Source organism: Suricata suricatta, chromosome 1 (assembly GCF_006229205.1).
Source record: "Suricata suricatta isolate VVHF042 chromosome 1, meerkat_22Aug2017_6uvM2_HiC, whole genome shotgun sequence".
Classification (NCBI taxonomy): Eukaryota; Metazoa; Chordata; class Mammalia; order Carnivora; family Herpestidae; genus Suricata; species Suricata suricatta.
In genome coordinates, this window is record NC_043700.1 from 48,865,212 (window position 1) to 48,879,886 (window position 14,675).

General features: G+C 36.6%; 1 protein-coding gene across 2 annotated transcripts in view; it reads right to left on the reverse strand.

Annotated features, from left to right (window-relative positions):
- Positions 1-4,888: 4,888 nt before the first annotated feature.
- The window catches only part of LOC115290660 (serine protease 52-like), a 25,668-nt gene continuing 15,881 nt past the window's right edge, over positions 4,889-14,675 (reverse strand). Inside the window, exons 6-7 of one of the 2 annotated variants that reach the window (XM_029938518.1) lie at positions 6,863-6,940; positions 4,889-4,923 (exon numbers count right to left, since the gene is read on the reverse strand). In XM_029938518.1, the coding sequence (XP_029794378.1) occupies positions 6,913-6,940 (28 nt within the window). In that variant the 3' untranslated portion in view covers positions 4,889-4,923; positions 6,863-6,912. The remainder of the gene's footprint in view (positions 4,924-6,862; positions 6,941-14,675) is intronic. The other variant, XR_003908184.1, reaches the window with a different exon arrangement.

A 14,675-nucleotide genomic window follows, 5' to 3' on the forward strand; every position in this document is an offset into this window, starting at 1 on the left:
GGCATTTGGGTTGTTTTCTATTTCTGACTTTAATACATAAAGCTCCTGTGGAATTCATATGCTTGTCTTTGTAGGGACATATGCTTTTATTTCTCTTAGGTCAATATCTAGACATAAAATGGCTATACCATATGATGGATACATGTTTAACTTTTTAAGAAGCTGACAGACTCTTTTCCAAAGTGGTTGTAAGATTTTACATTATCACCAGCAGCATATGAGATTTTCAGTTCCTTTATATCCCCATCAACACTTGTCAATGGCCAGTCTTTTTGACTTAAGACATTTAAGATAATGCGTAGCAATATCTCACTGTGGTTTTAGTTTGCATTTCCCTAATGGCAAATACTGTTGAATACCTTTTCGTGTGTTTATTTGTCATGTTTTCTTTGGTGATATGTCTGTTCAAATATTTCCCCCCTTTTTTGTTAGGTTGTTATCGTAATGTTGAGTTTTGAGAATCCTTTACGTATTGTAGATACAAATCCTTACCAGTGTCTTTCAAAGATGGAAATTCTTAATTTTAATAGAGTCCAATTAATCATTTTTCCTCTATGGATTGTGCTTTTTTTTAAATATAAATTTTAGTTAGTTAACACTCACTACAATATTGGTTTCAGAGTAGAATTCAGCGATTCATCACTTACATACAACACCCAGAGCTTATCATAACAAGTGCCTTCCTTAATATCCATCACCCATCTAGCCCATCTCCCACCCACCTCCCTCCATTAACCCTCAGTTTGTTCTCTATTGTTGAGCATCTCTTGTGGTGTGTTTCCCTTTCTTCTCTTCCCCCCATTCCATATGTTCATCTGTTTTGTTTCTTAAATTCCACAAGAGTGAAATCATATCATATTTATCTTTCTCTGAATGATTTATTTTGACTAGCATAGTACATTCTAGCTCCATCTACATCATTGCAAACGGCAGGATTTCATTCTTTTTGATGGCTGAGTAATAGTCCATTGTGCATATACCACATATTTATCTATTTACCCATTGATGGACGTGGGGGCTTTCTCCATAGTTTGGCTGTTGTTGATAATGCTGCTATAAACATTGATATGCATGTACCCCTTTGAATCTGTATTTTTGTATCTTGTGGTCATTACCTAATAATGCAATTTCTGGATCGTAGGATAGTTTTATTTTTAGTTTTTTGAGGAACCTCCATACTCTTATCTAGAGTGGATTATGCTTTTGATGAAATATCTGGGATGTCTTTGCCTAGGGTTAAAAGTTTTATAGTTTAAGATTACATTTTGGCCTGTGGTCGACTTTGAGTTGATTTTTATATGAGGTATAACATATGAATTGAAAGTCTATTCCCCTCCACACAGATATCCAATTGTTCTAGTACCATTTGTTGAAAAGACTATTCTTTCTCAACAGAGTTGATTTTTACATTTGTTGAAAATCAATTATCCATACATATGGGTCTATTTCTGGACTATTCTGTTTTATTGATCTATTTGTCTGTCTTTATGCCAATACTGCATAGTCTTGATTGCTATGGATTACCAGATAAGTCTTAAAATCAGGGAGTATGAATAGTGAAAATCAGTGAAAGTTAAAAATCAGAAGTTAAAGTCCTTCTCTGGTTTCAAATCAGGTACATATATGGTCTTTTTCTCACACTCAGCATGAATACTCCCTAACTTTCTTTAAAGTTTGATTTTGTTCTCTACTTCAAGATAAAGTGCGTGGTATGATCTTAATTCTTTTATATTTATGGAGGGCTGTTTTATGATCCAGTATGTGATCAATCTTGGAGAATGGATCAAGAAGATGTGGTATATATATATATACAATGGAGTACTATATGGCAATGAGAAAGAATGATATATGGCCATTTGTAGGAAAGTGGATGGACCTTGAGGGTGTCACGCTAAGCGAAATAAGTCAGGCAGAGAAGGATAGATACCATATGTTTGCATTCATAGGTCTAACAGGAGAGACCTGGCAGGGGACTATGGGGAGAGGAAGGGGGAAAGAGAGCGGGGAAGAGTGAGGGACACAGATCAAGAGAGACTACTGAATACTGGAGACGAACCATGGACTGAAGGGGGAGGAGGAGGGGGGAGGGGGTGATGGTCATGGTGGGAGGCACTTGTGGGGAGAAGCACTGGGTGTTATATGGAAACTAATTTGACAATAAACTATTAAAAAAAAAGATAAAGTGCTATGAAGAGTCAGAATCTATTTTCCTTGATCCTGCGAAGTTCACATGAAGCTACACACAGGAACCAGATTTTCAAAGCAGCCCTTGGAGGGGACATGTGGCCCCACAACAGTAAGATGCCAGCAGCCCTGGGAGCAAGACTGATGTGGGCATCTGGGAGGGAACATGGGAAAGATCTTGCATACAGACTGGTTGTGAATGCAACTGCTTTTAGGTCTCTCTCTGGAAACTCAAGCATTAGTAGTTTACATCTTCACTTTATAGCATATTGCATCATTTTGTAATGTTTAGCAAATTCAAGTAGTAAGTTCTCCAATTTTCTTCTCTTTTAAATTGCTTTCAGTTACCTTAGGTCCTTTTCATTTCCACACAAACTTTATAATCAGCTTATCAGTTTCTATAAAAAAGAATTCTGACAGGATTTCAATTAAGATTGCATTGAATCAGATCAATTTGGGGAGAATTTACAGCTTAAAAATATTGTGTCTTTCAATCTATGAACACAATATGGCTCTCAATTTAACTAATTAATTTGTCTTAATAATGTTTTGCAGTTTTCAGTGTATAGGTCTTGCACATTTTTTTTTAGATTTATCTCTTAATATTTCATTTGTTTTTGGAGTTGTTATAGCATTTTCAAACATTTTGCTTTCCAATTGTTCATTGCTAATTTATACAAATACACTTGATTTTGGTACATTTTTTGTACTGCCACCTCACTAAATTCACTAATTCTAGTCTCCTTTTGTAGTTTCAATGGAATTTCCTACATTTATGATCATGTCATCTGCAGAGACACAGTTATACCTCTTCATTTCCAATCTATGTGCCTACCCAGTCCCCCACCCTTGCCTTATTGAACCTGATCTCCAGTACAATACTGAATAGAAATGGTAAGAGCAGATGTCCTTGTCTTACGGGGAAATCATTTAGTCTTTCACTGTTAAATATGATGTTAGTTGTAGATATTTAATAAAAGCTCTTTGTCAAGTTTCCTTCTGTCATAGTTTAGGAGAAGTTTTGTTTTGTTTTGTGTTTGTGTTTTTTTTAATCAGAAATGAAAATTTGATTCATATTTCCATCTAGTGTCATTTTTCCCTCTGCTTGGAGGACCTCTTTCAACATTTCTTATAGTATTTTTGCTAGTGATGAATGTTTTCAGTATTTGTGTGTCTGAAAAAGACTTTAGTCCACCTTTTTTCATGAAATATGTTTTCTAGTTTGATGTCTTTTCCCCCCAGGAATTTAAAGATGCTGCTTCCTTGTCCTTTTTTTGGCTTACATTCCTTTCAATGAAAAATCTGCTATCATCCTTTGTACATATGTACATAATTTTTTCTCCCATCTGGCTGCTTTTAAGATTTTCTTTTAATTACTAGTTTTTAGGTAAGTTGATTATTATAGTGTGTAAAATTGTGTTGCCTCACATAATATGTTCAACTCCCAAGTTTTGACATCTGTGAATGTGACCTTATTTGCACATAGTCTTTGCAGATATAATCCAATTAATATGAGGTCATACTGGTTTAGGATGGACCCTGGACCAATGACTGGAGTTCTTATAAGGTGAGACAAATGTGAACATACAGACACAGAGAAGAGAGTCTCATGTAAAGACAGACACACAGAATGAGCTCCATGTGATGATGGAGGCAGAGTTTGGAGTGATGCAGCTGAAAGCCAAGGAACACCAAAGGTTTCTGGCAACCACCAGAATCTAGGAAAAGGCAAGGAAGGAGCTATCCTATAGCTATCAGAGGGAGCATGGCCTTGCAGACATTTTGATTTCAGACTTACAGACTTCAGAATTGTGAAATAAGTTTCTATTGCTTTAAGCCATCCCATCTATGGTAATTTCTTACAACAGCATTGGGAAACTAATACAATTACGATTTCTTCACATTTCTTGTGCTAGGATTTTAATGTGCCTAAAACTGTGGGTTTATAGTTTTTCATGATGCTTGCAACCTTTCTGTCATTAAATCTTAAAATATTTTGTCTGTCCCCTTACCTTCTTGGGGATTACAATTAAATGTCCCACTGATAACTGACAATTTTTTCAGCCTTTTTTGTTTCTGAGTTTTATTGGAGGTTTCAATTGTTCTATTGTTTTCTAATTGTCTTTACTAATGTTAAGTACTAATGTTAAGTTTACTAATGTTTTCTTTTGTAATCTTTAATCTGCTGTTAACCCCATACGGTGTATTTTTCATCTCAGACATTGCGGTTTTCATTTCTTGATGTTTGGGGATTTCATCTTCCATGTTTCCACTAACCTGTGTGATCTTTCCTCTAAGCTTTTTGAACATATTGAATACATTTATAATAACCATTTAAGTGTCCTCATCTACTAATAACATCATCTGTGTTATTTCTGAGTCTTTAGGTTTACTGATTGTTCCTATTATGGGTCTTATTTTATTAATTCTTTGCTATGTCTAGTAACATTTGATTGAATGCCAGAGACATTGTGGATTTTACCTTTTGGCTGCTGATTTTTTTCTACTCCTATAAGTATGCCTGAGCTTTATTCTTTTTTGTCTGTCTTTCTTTCTTTCTTTCTTTCTTTCTTTCTTTCTTTCTTTCTTTCTTTCTTTCTTTCTTTCCTTCCTTCCTTCCTTCTTTCTTTCTTTCTTTCTTTCTTTCTTTCTTTCTTTCTTTCTTTCTTTCTTTCTTTCTCTCCTCCTCCTCCTCTTTCTTCTTCTTCTTCATCTTTTTCTTCTTCATTTCTGCTTCTGCTTTTTGAGAGAGAGAGAGAGAGAGAGCGAGAGAGAGAGAGAGCACTCACACACATGGGAAGGGCAGAGGGAAAGGGAGAGAGAAAATCTTAAGCCGGCTCTGTGCCCAGTACAGAGCTCAATTTGGGGCTCTATTTTATGACCCTGAGATTGTGATCTGAGCGGAAATAGAGCTGGATGCTTAACTGATGTAGCCACTCAGGCACCCCAGCCTAAACTTTATTCTGTGATGCATCTAAATTACTTCTAAACCACTTAATCCTTTCAGAACTTACTTTTAAGCTTTCTTAGGTGGGACCAAATTTGGTAGGACCAAATTTAACCTCAGACTAAGATTTAACCCACTTAGGAACCTTCTACTTCATGCTTTAAGAATTATGAGATTTTTCTACTCTGGTTTGTGGACACAGAAATATTTGTTCCCCAGCCCGTATGAGCTCTGAGGCTTATTCTGTCTAACTCTTTTAGATGTTTAGTTCACAGTCTCAGAAGAATCATGTGTGCAAAGGCCTACTAATTCAATATGTAGAATAGGCACAGTGCCTAGAGCATATAATACTATAAGGGAGCTCACAAAACTTTTGATTTCTTTTATCATCAGAAGAAAAAATTCTACAAAAAATGTTTTAATATATACTAACATTTTTATCTTTATACAATGCACTTCTAAAATACATGGGTATGTGGAGAAAGTGCTTCAAGAAGGGAAAAATGCCTACAAAATCATAAGTGGCCTTGCATGTAGATAGGAGATCACATCTAGGTTAAGAGCCAGGAGTAAAGATTACGTCTCAACAAGTAGTAATTGTAATCACATAATTGGGTGAACTCCCTGATGGACTGGTTTCCTGGGAAACAATCAGAGAGCAAAGCCTGAGCCCTGGATTTAGCCAACAGTATATCAGCACAAAGAGAAACAGGGTAGATAGAGGGAGAAGGGCAGTGAGAGAGGCTCTGTGGGGTGGTATGGAAAGCGGGGCCTGTAAAGTCAGCATACCCAAGGCAAGTTCACTTATATTTCTCAGCTTGAGTTTACTTGTCTCTAAAAAAGAGTTAGTGCTACTGCATTACAAGTATCTGTGAGAATTCTTGACTGTCTGTTGTAAGATCTGTGAGAGATCTTGACCATCCTCAGGAGATACCTCTGGAAGTTTTGTGTAAAAGACAAAATTCTGCAGGTATTTGCTTTTGGAGAAACAAGAAGCCTCTAAGTAATGGAAACCAAGATTATGGAGGTGTGGATGGTACTAAAGTTATCAAATGATAGAATTGGGAGAGACCCGTGGGACCACTTAATCCAACTTCTACACAAGAAGAAGCCAAGGAATCAAAGACATCAGAGACGTTAAAGTGAAGGAGACCATGGACAGGGACTCACCTGCTACAGATAGGCTGGGAAACAAGGTTTCTAAAATGTCAGTCACTATAAGCCTGGGAGAGGTTAAGAGGGCCAGCATGATGCTAAGTATCAAAACCAGTATCTAGCACACAGAATTAAATGTGGATAACCATATAGTACTTCCCCATTTAGTTTTTATGATGATAAAATAACGTAACACTTGTAAAGAACTTAGTTCTCAGAATTTGCTAGCTTACAAAAACAATTTTCTCAAAGCATACCTAGAATGATTGACGGCTCAATCAGTATTAGGGAACGGACTAATTTGATTCAACCTGTTTTGGCCTTGATCAGATCCGTTTTCTTATTTTATCATAGGCTTGTTGGGTTTTAGAACCATTGGTCAACCTTATTTTAACTCAGAGGGTGAATAAAGAATCAGGAGTCCATAAGAGTACTCAGGGGAAAAAATGCATTAAGGAAATAAGCTCAATATTGAGCCTAGATCTAACATTCTTGCAAGACTTTAGTTCTTCACTCTAAGCAGAATCCGTCAGAATGTAATCAATTCCTGTATGAAGGCACAAGCCCAGGACCTACCTTATCCCCTCTGTCCCAGATGGATTAATAAAACTAGAGTTGAGTTGCTGTCATCTTGTGCTCAAATACCCTAGTTGTCTGTGAACAAGAAAGAATCAGGGCATTGCTCAAATATAAAAGAAAAAAAGAAACGGGTTAAAATCCATAGGGAAAAATTTCTATTTCTTAATCTGTCTCCTGTCCCAAATAGCTCTACTATCTTTTTCTTTCCCCAATTTGTGTTTATGTGTTAGATTTATTTCTCTTGAAGCAGATGCCACCCAACTGACAGTTCCTAAAGTAGGTCAAGGGAGTGGTGATGAATTGACACAGGCCTTCGGACCATGTCGTGCCTTGTCCTTGCATCCCCTCCAGTTCCCTGGCCTGCTTTTCATGGCATCTTAGGGTGGTTTTCTGTTTTTCAGGACCAGAGGATCTTGGGAAATCCTCTTTTCGGCTCCAGGGACTCTCAACTTGTGAATTTTCAGCACTCCTAGATGGAAGGAGAGAGTAAGTAGATCTTGACTGTCCTCAGCCCTTTTTGCCTTCCCCTAACCTTGAGTCCTCTCATTTTCATCCCACTCCAGCACTGATGAAATAGTTTCAGAGGATAATTATCCATTTTTCATGGCAGCCAGAAAGCCACTCTACTCTTCTAGGACTTCCACTCCATCAAGGCCTGTTTCAAACAGACGAGATCCAAGTCAGGGATCCCTATGTGCAATTGTGACAGCATTGGTGCAGTGAGTAAGATATAGGTTTTAGAGTTGGAAAAATCTTATTTTAAATTTCAGGAAACGGAGACTGAGAAAAGTGGCTTGCCCAGTCTAACCCAGTAAGAAACAGAGTCCAATGTCAAACCACACCCTTACGATTCCTACTCTAATCCACTTTTTGCTACCTCTCTTAAAACTTGTATTACCCTGAATACCTCCCTTCTCTCTTGATAATCTCTGTTAAGCACCTAAGGCCAAAGTTTTCCTTTTTTCCAAGATATTCCTTAAGAGAATATCTATGGCATGCTTATGAATAATATTTGAGAGGAAAATTATATTTTGCTGAAGATTCCCATCAGAAGTATTGAAGCAAAAATCCTGATGGATACTCTGGTCCTGGGAGCAGGGGATTTTCCTTTCCAAAGGTATTAAAACAAACAAAGGAACAAAAAAACCAAATAGGGTTTTGATTTTCACTTCTGAGTATTATGCTGTAAGATATGGTAGATGAATGCTCCCACTGTATCAATGGAAAGGCCTGGATATATATTATTTTTAATTACAGCAGAGGAAAGCTGTGAGACCCATGAGGACTAAACGAACTAAAATATCAGAGAACCAGCACTGTTATGAATGAGCTGCATCCCTCCTCTTCTCTGGGGCCTTTGCCACCACTGGCTGTAAGTTGAGAATCAGATTTGCATCAGAAAGAGACCATCCACGGAAGCTGAGGAAACCAGTGAGGCATTAATAGTTGTCTGGGGCTGGAGGAAGAATGAGAAACTGGAGAGGCCCAAATGCAAAACCACAAGCTGAATGTATGACTGGCAAGCTAAACCAATATCTTCTTAAAAGCCTGAAAGAAATATATGAAGTCTCCAAAGATCTACCAGTTGAAGGAATCTGCCTCAAGATCACCACCCATGTCCTTAGGACATGGTGCCAGATTGAAGCTGTCTGAGCAGAGGCTAGAGATCTAGGCTGGGAACCTCAAATCTCCTGCAGACCTTCAAAGTTGAGAAATTTGAGACCTTCAGGCTCTCATTCAGAAAATATGGATTGGTGAGAGAAATACTGATTTTTATCTGAGGTGTGACTGCAAACCAGCCATAATCCAACTAAATCCCTGGCTGGTTTGAGATGGTCAGCCCTTTAATTTATCTGCCCAACAGAGAGCAGGGGATTCCACTCATGGTAGAAGACAACAGTAGGTGGAACCTCTCTTCCTTTTCTTTTTCTAAATATAATGTTGAGTATTTGAATTGATTAAACTTAAATAAAATTTAAAATTCTTAAATTAATCATAGAGAGAAGCAAGAAAATACAGCTCCACAATCTAGATACTAACATTGCCAATATGGAAAAGAAAAACAAGTATATGCTACTTACATATATTAAGTATAAGAGCACAGAAAGGTTGAAAGAAAATAATATGAAGAAACTATGAAAAAATACTAACCAAAAGATGGCTGGTGAAGCTATACTAATATCAAAGTAGATTTTAAAACATGAACAGAGGCAGAATCACATAGGATTCACACATTGGAGGCAGCAGACTGGGGGCTTTAGATCAACCATAATTAATACGTTAAATAAAATGGAGACAAGGTAGCTAGAATAAATTATAAGATTTAAAACTAAAAAAATGTAAATTATAAAGAGCCAATGGATCTATTGGAACCCAAAAAATATATCTGAAAATAATAATTAAATGGGTAGTTTCAACAAACCCATTAGACACAGTCAAACACAGAATTAGTTAACTAGAAGACAAGTCAAGTGCCAAGAGGAAAAACAAAAACAAAAATATGAACAGCATAGGAGTCATTCATATTTTTGCATAGGACACATTCATAGTGCTAAATATATCTATAAGTATAGTTTCAGAAGGAGACTATAAGAAAAAAGAACAAGATAAAGATCAATATTCAAAAAGTATTGAATGAAAAATTTTCAAAACTTATGAATATCAATCTCCATATTCAAGGTCAGAGAACCTCACAGAAGAGAAACACAAAGAAAACCACAACCATGTCATAGTAAAACTACTGAAAACAAAGACAGTGAAATTCTTTAAAGCAGCTAGAAAAGGGGGTGGGGGAAAGGCACATTATCTACAAGGAAACAGCAATAAAAATGACAGCTGACTTCTCAACAAAAATGATAAAATGCAGAAGATAATGTACTGGCATCTGTAAAGTGATGAAAGAAAAATAAGAAACAATCTAGAATCTTAGACTCATAAAATATCCTTCTAAAATGATGGTGAAATAAATTTTTTGAGGCAAACGGAAACTGAGGGAACTTGTCGCCAACAGGCTTTCATGAAGACAGAATAATCAAAGGAAGTTCTTTGGGTAAAATAAAAATAATCCTGCATGGAAATATAAAATATTAGATGGAAAGAAAGGAGACAAAAAGAGTAAATGTGTGGACAAATATAAGTGAATACATATTATACAAAGCAACAACTATGTCTTTTGGAATTTAAAATACATATAGAACTTTAGGCATTTTACATACATACATATAGGCATTTTAATGCCTAACAATAATAACTTGAAGGTGGGGGTTGACATATTTATCAAAGAATTCAAAGATTCTCAGCTTTTGCCAGTATCAAGGAAGTGGTAAGGTATGGCATTTTACTAGACTGTTAGCGATGCTTGTTTTGTCTCTAAAAAAATTATCAAATAAAGTATACATAACTAACAAACTAGTAGATGGAAAATATGGATTATTTAAATAATGATTAAAAATTACTTGACATGTCTAAAAGAAGAGAGGACAAAAAGAAAGGAACAAAAATATATGAGTTAAGTAGAAAACCTATAGTAAATTTGTGTATACAAACCATACCATATCAATAATTACTGATATAATTAGTAGAGTATTCATAGACTGGAAAATAAGAAACCCAATTTTATCTTCCTCACAAAAGTAATATTTAATATATAAGAGCACAGAAAGGGTGAAAGTAAAGTATTAAATATATATACCATGAAGGGGTGCCTGGGTGATTCTGTCAGTTAAGTGTCCGACTCTTGACTTAAGCTCAGGTCCCAATCCTAGGGTCATGGGATTGGATTGAGCCCCACATCATGTTCTTCACTGAGCATGGAGCCTGCTTAAGATTCTCTCTCTCTGCCCCTCTCTCCCACTCTCTCCCTCTCTCTCTAAAATAAAAAATAAATAAATAAAATAAAAATATAAAAGCACATATACCATGAGAACACTAATAAAAAACTGACATAGCTATACAAATATTAGATAAAGGATCCCTTAAATCAAGTACTATTACTAGAAATAGTTTTTATTTTATGATAATAAGAAGGCTCTCTGATAGGAAGGTATTGTAATACTAAAGTTGTATGATCATAGTAACATAGATTCAAAATCTATAAAATAAAACATTTCAATACAAAACATAGACAATTCTAAAATCACAGTTGGGAGGTGACTAGGGACCAAGATGGCAGTAAGAGGACCCTAAGCACACCTTATCCCACGGATACAACTAGATAACACTCACATCAGCCTAAATAACCCAGAAAGTGACTTGAAGACTGGCAGAACAAACTCTGCAGCTAAAGGTAGAAAAGAGGTGACACTGAACAGGATAAGAAGGGTAGAAACACAGCGGGGATTGAAGGGAATGTGGCCATCAGTGTGGGGAGGAGCCTGAGTATGGAGAAGAGTGAGAAACACTATCACACTAGGGACCCTGCATGAGTAAAATGAATCCCCGTAATATGTGGCTTTGAAAACTAGAGGAGCTGAATTTTATGAGTTCTTGTAACTAATGAGACTTAAAGCCCAGAATTTTAAAAATCAGCAGGCTTAACTCTAGGAGAGCCAGGAGGGCGATAAGAAGCTGAGTCCCCACTCTTAAAAACTGACATGACAAACAGCTTGTAGACGTGCAGCTTAGAACCAGCAGTTTGAAAAATGTGAGAAACATGGAAGGGAGAGTAGTTTACTCATTTTAGAGCATGTCTCTGAAGGAGACCCCTCCAGGAACAAAGGAGTTTACAGGCACCATTTTCTCCACCACCGCCAGCACAAATAAATGGCAGGAACCAACTGCCTAACTTGCTTACACCAAGTCCACCTCCTGTGCTTTGGCAGATCCACCCTTTCCAGTCATGCTTGCCTCAGTCCCAGCGCTGCAGGTTCCGTCCCTCAGAAGACCAGTGCAAACCTTGCCAACACTGTCTCTCTCACCTGCACATTTTGCAGGGCCAGTGGAAGCAGCAGCAGGCTCTGCAGAAGCCTGAGTTGCACCTTGTTAAAATGCACACCCTGCCTATATGGCCCTGGTCTCAGTGGCAAAGGTGTATCATTTCACAAGCAAACCAGCATGTACCTTTTAAAAACTGTACATACCCCACCCCAGCTGGAGGCCAAACACTGCCCACAAGAGGCAAAGAGAGCCTCTGCAAATGACTGCACTGAAGCAAAAGTGGCCAGGACAAAACAGTGGAGTGCATGCAACACACATAGGAGACACCCCTGAAATGGCAGGTTCTGGTGAACAGAGGACACTGCACTGGAACACTAGGAACTCTTGTTCATAAGGCCATTGTGTTCAAGAGCAGGGACATTTCTAACATAGAGAAACAGACACAGATAACTAGACAAAATGAGGATAAAGAGGAATATGTCCTAAATGAAAGAATGGTAAAGAATCACAGCAAGAGACCTAAGTAAAATGGACCTAAGTATATGGCTGATACAGAATTTAATGTAATGATCATAAAGATACTCATTGGCCCTGAGAAAAGAATTGAGACGATTCATAAAGAGATAGAAAACATTAAAAGGAAGCAATTAGAAATGAAGAACATAATAAATAAAATAAAAAAATAGACTAGATAGAATAAATAGCAGGCTAGAGGAAGCAGAGGAACAAATTAGCAAACTGAAGGACAGAGTAATGAAAAATAATCAAGCTGAGCAGGTGTGTGGGGGGGAAGATTAGGAAAATTAAGAATAGATTTAGCAAAGTCAGTAATTCCATCAGGTATAATAACATTCATATTGTAGAGTTCCTAGAAGAAGAATAGAGAAAAAAAGGGCAGAAAATTTATTTGAAGAAATAGTATCTTACCTAATCTGGAGAAGGAAACAGATATTCAGATCCATGAGACACAGAGAACCTCCAACAAGATTAACCTAAGGAGATCCACAGCAATACACATTGTGAATAAAATGGCAAAACAATAACAAAGAGAATTTTAAATGCAGAAAGAGAAAAGGAGACAGTTACATAAAAGGGAAACCCCATAAGGTTATCAGTAGAAGTTCAATAGAAACTTTGCAGAAAGGAGTGCATGATATATTCTACGAGCTAAAAAGAAAAAAAATATCTGTGGCCAAGAATACTCAATCAAGGAAGGTTATCATTCAAAAAAAAAAAAAAAGAGAGAGAGAGAGAGAGCGAGAGAGAGAGATAAAGAGGTTCCCAAACAAACCAAAAAATAAAGGAGTTCTTGGCCATTAAGTCAGCCCTACAAGAAATTTTAAAAGGGACTCTGAGTGGAAAGGAAAGACCATAAGTAAGAGTAAGAAAAGTAGGAAACATAAAAGCAGTAAAAATAAGTATATCTGTTTAAATCAGTCAAGAGACTCACAGAATTAAAAAATGTAAAGTATGACACCATATACCAAAAATAAGGGGGAAATGAGAAAATAATTGTCACAAACTTAAGTAAAGATCAATTCAGTATAGACTGCTATATGTAGAAGATGTTATATGTAAATTTAATGGTAATCACAAATAAAGAAGCATAATAGATAAGCAAAGAATAAAGAGAAAGCTATCCAAGTATACGTTAAAGAAAGCCAGCAAACTGAGAAAAGAGAGCAAGAGAAGAAATTATCAGATAACTACAAAAACAATTAAAAATACTATTTCAACAGAATACATGAACCCCAATGTTTATAATGGCATTACCAACAATAGACAAATTATGGAAAGAGCCCAAATTCCCATTGAATGACAAATGGAGAAAGAAGATATATCCTATATATCACTCAGCCATAAAAAAAATAAGATCTTGCTATTTTCAACAATGTGGATGGAACTAGAGTGTATTTTGTTAAATAAGTCAGTCAGAGAAAGACAAATAGCATATGATTTCACTCATATATGGAATTTAAGAAACAAAATAAAAGAATGGGGGTGGGGTGGGGAGAGATTGGGAAACCATAAAACAGAATCCTAACTACAGAGAACAAACTGAGCATTGCTGGAGAGGAGGTGAGTAGGGGATGGGTTAAATGAGTATTAAGAAGGGCACTTATTGTAATGAGCACCAGGTGTTGTATGTAAGTGACGAATCACTAAATTCTACTGCAACTAATATAAACTGTATGTTCACTAACTGGAATTTAAATAAAAACTTGAAACTATAAAAAACCCACAAGTAACAAAATGGCAATAAAGGCATACTTATAAATAATTACTCTGAATATCAATGGACAAAATGTTCCAATCAAAAGATGTAGGGTGACAAAATGGATTTTAAAAGATGCCATGAGTCTGAAAGACTCATTTCAGACTTAAAGACACATGCAGTTTGAGATAGCCACCTCAAGGATTGATGAGGCAGAGAGAAGAATAGGTGAATTAGAAGATATAGTTATAGCAAAAGAGGAAGCTGAAAAAAAGAGAGAGAAATTAATCCAGGAGCAGGAAAGGAGAATTCCAGACCTGAGTGATACAACATCTGTATCATAGGAATTCCTGAAGAGGAAGACAGAGAGAAAGGTCCTGAAGGGATACTGGACCAAATTATAACTGAGAATTTCCCAAATCTGGGGGAAAAAAAAATAGACATTCAAATTCAAGAGGCACAAAGAACCCCCTTAAGACATAATTTGAATCGACCTTCGGCACGACATATCATAGTGAAACTGGCAAAATATAAAGATAAAGAGAATTCTGAAAGCAGCTAGGGAGAAAAGGGCCCTCACATACAAAGGGAAACCTATCAGAGTGGTTTCAGACCTATCTAATGAAACCTGGCAGGCCAGGAAGGAATGGCAGGAAATCTTCAATGTGATGAGCAGAAAAAATTTACAGCCAAGAATCCTCTACCCAGCAAGCCTGTCTT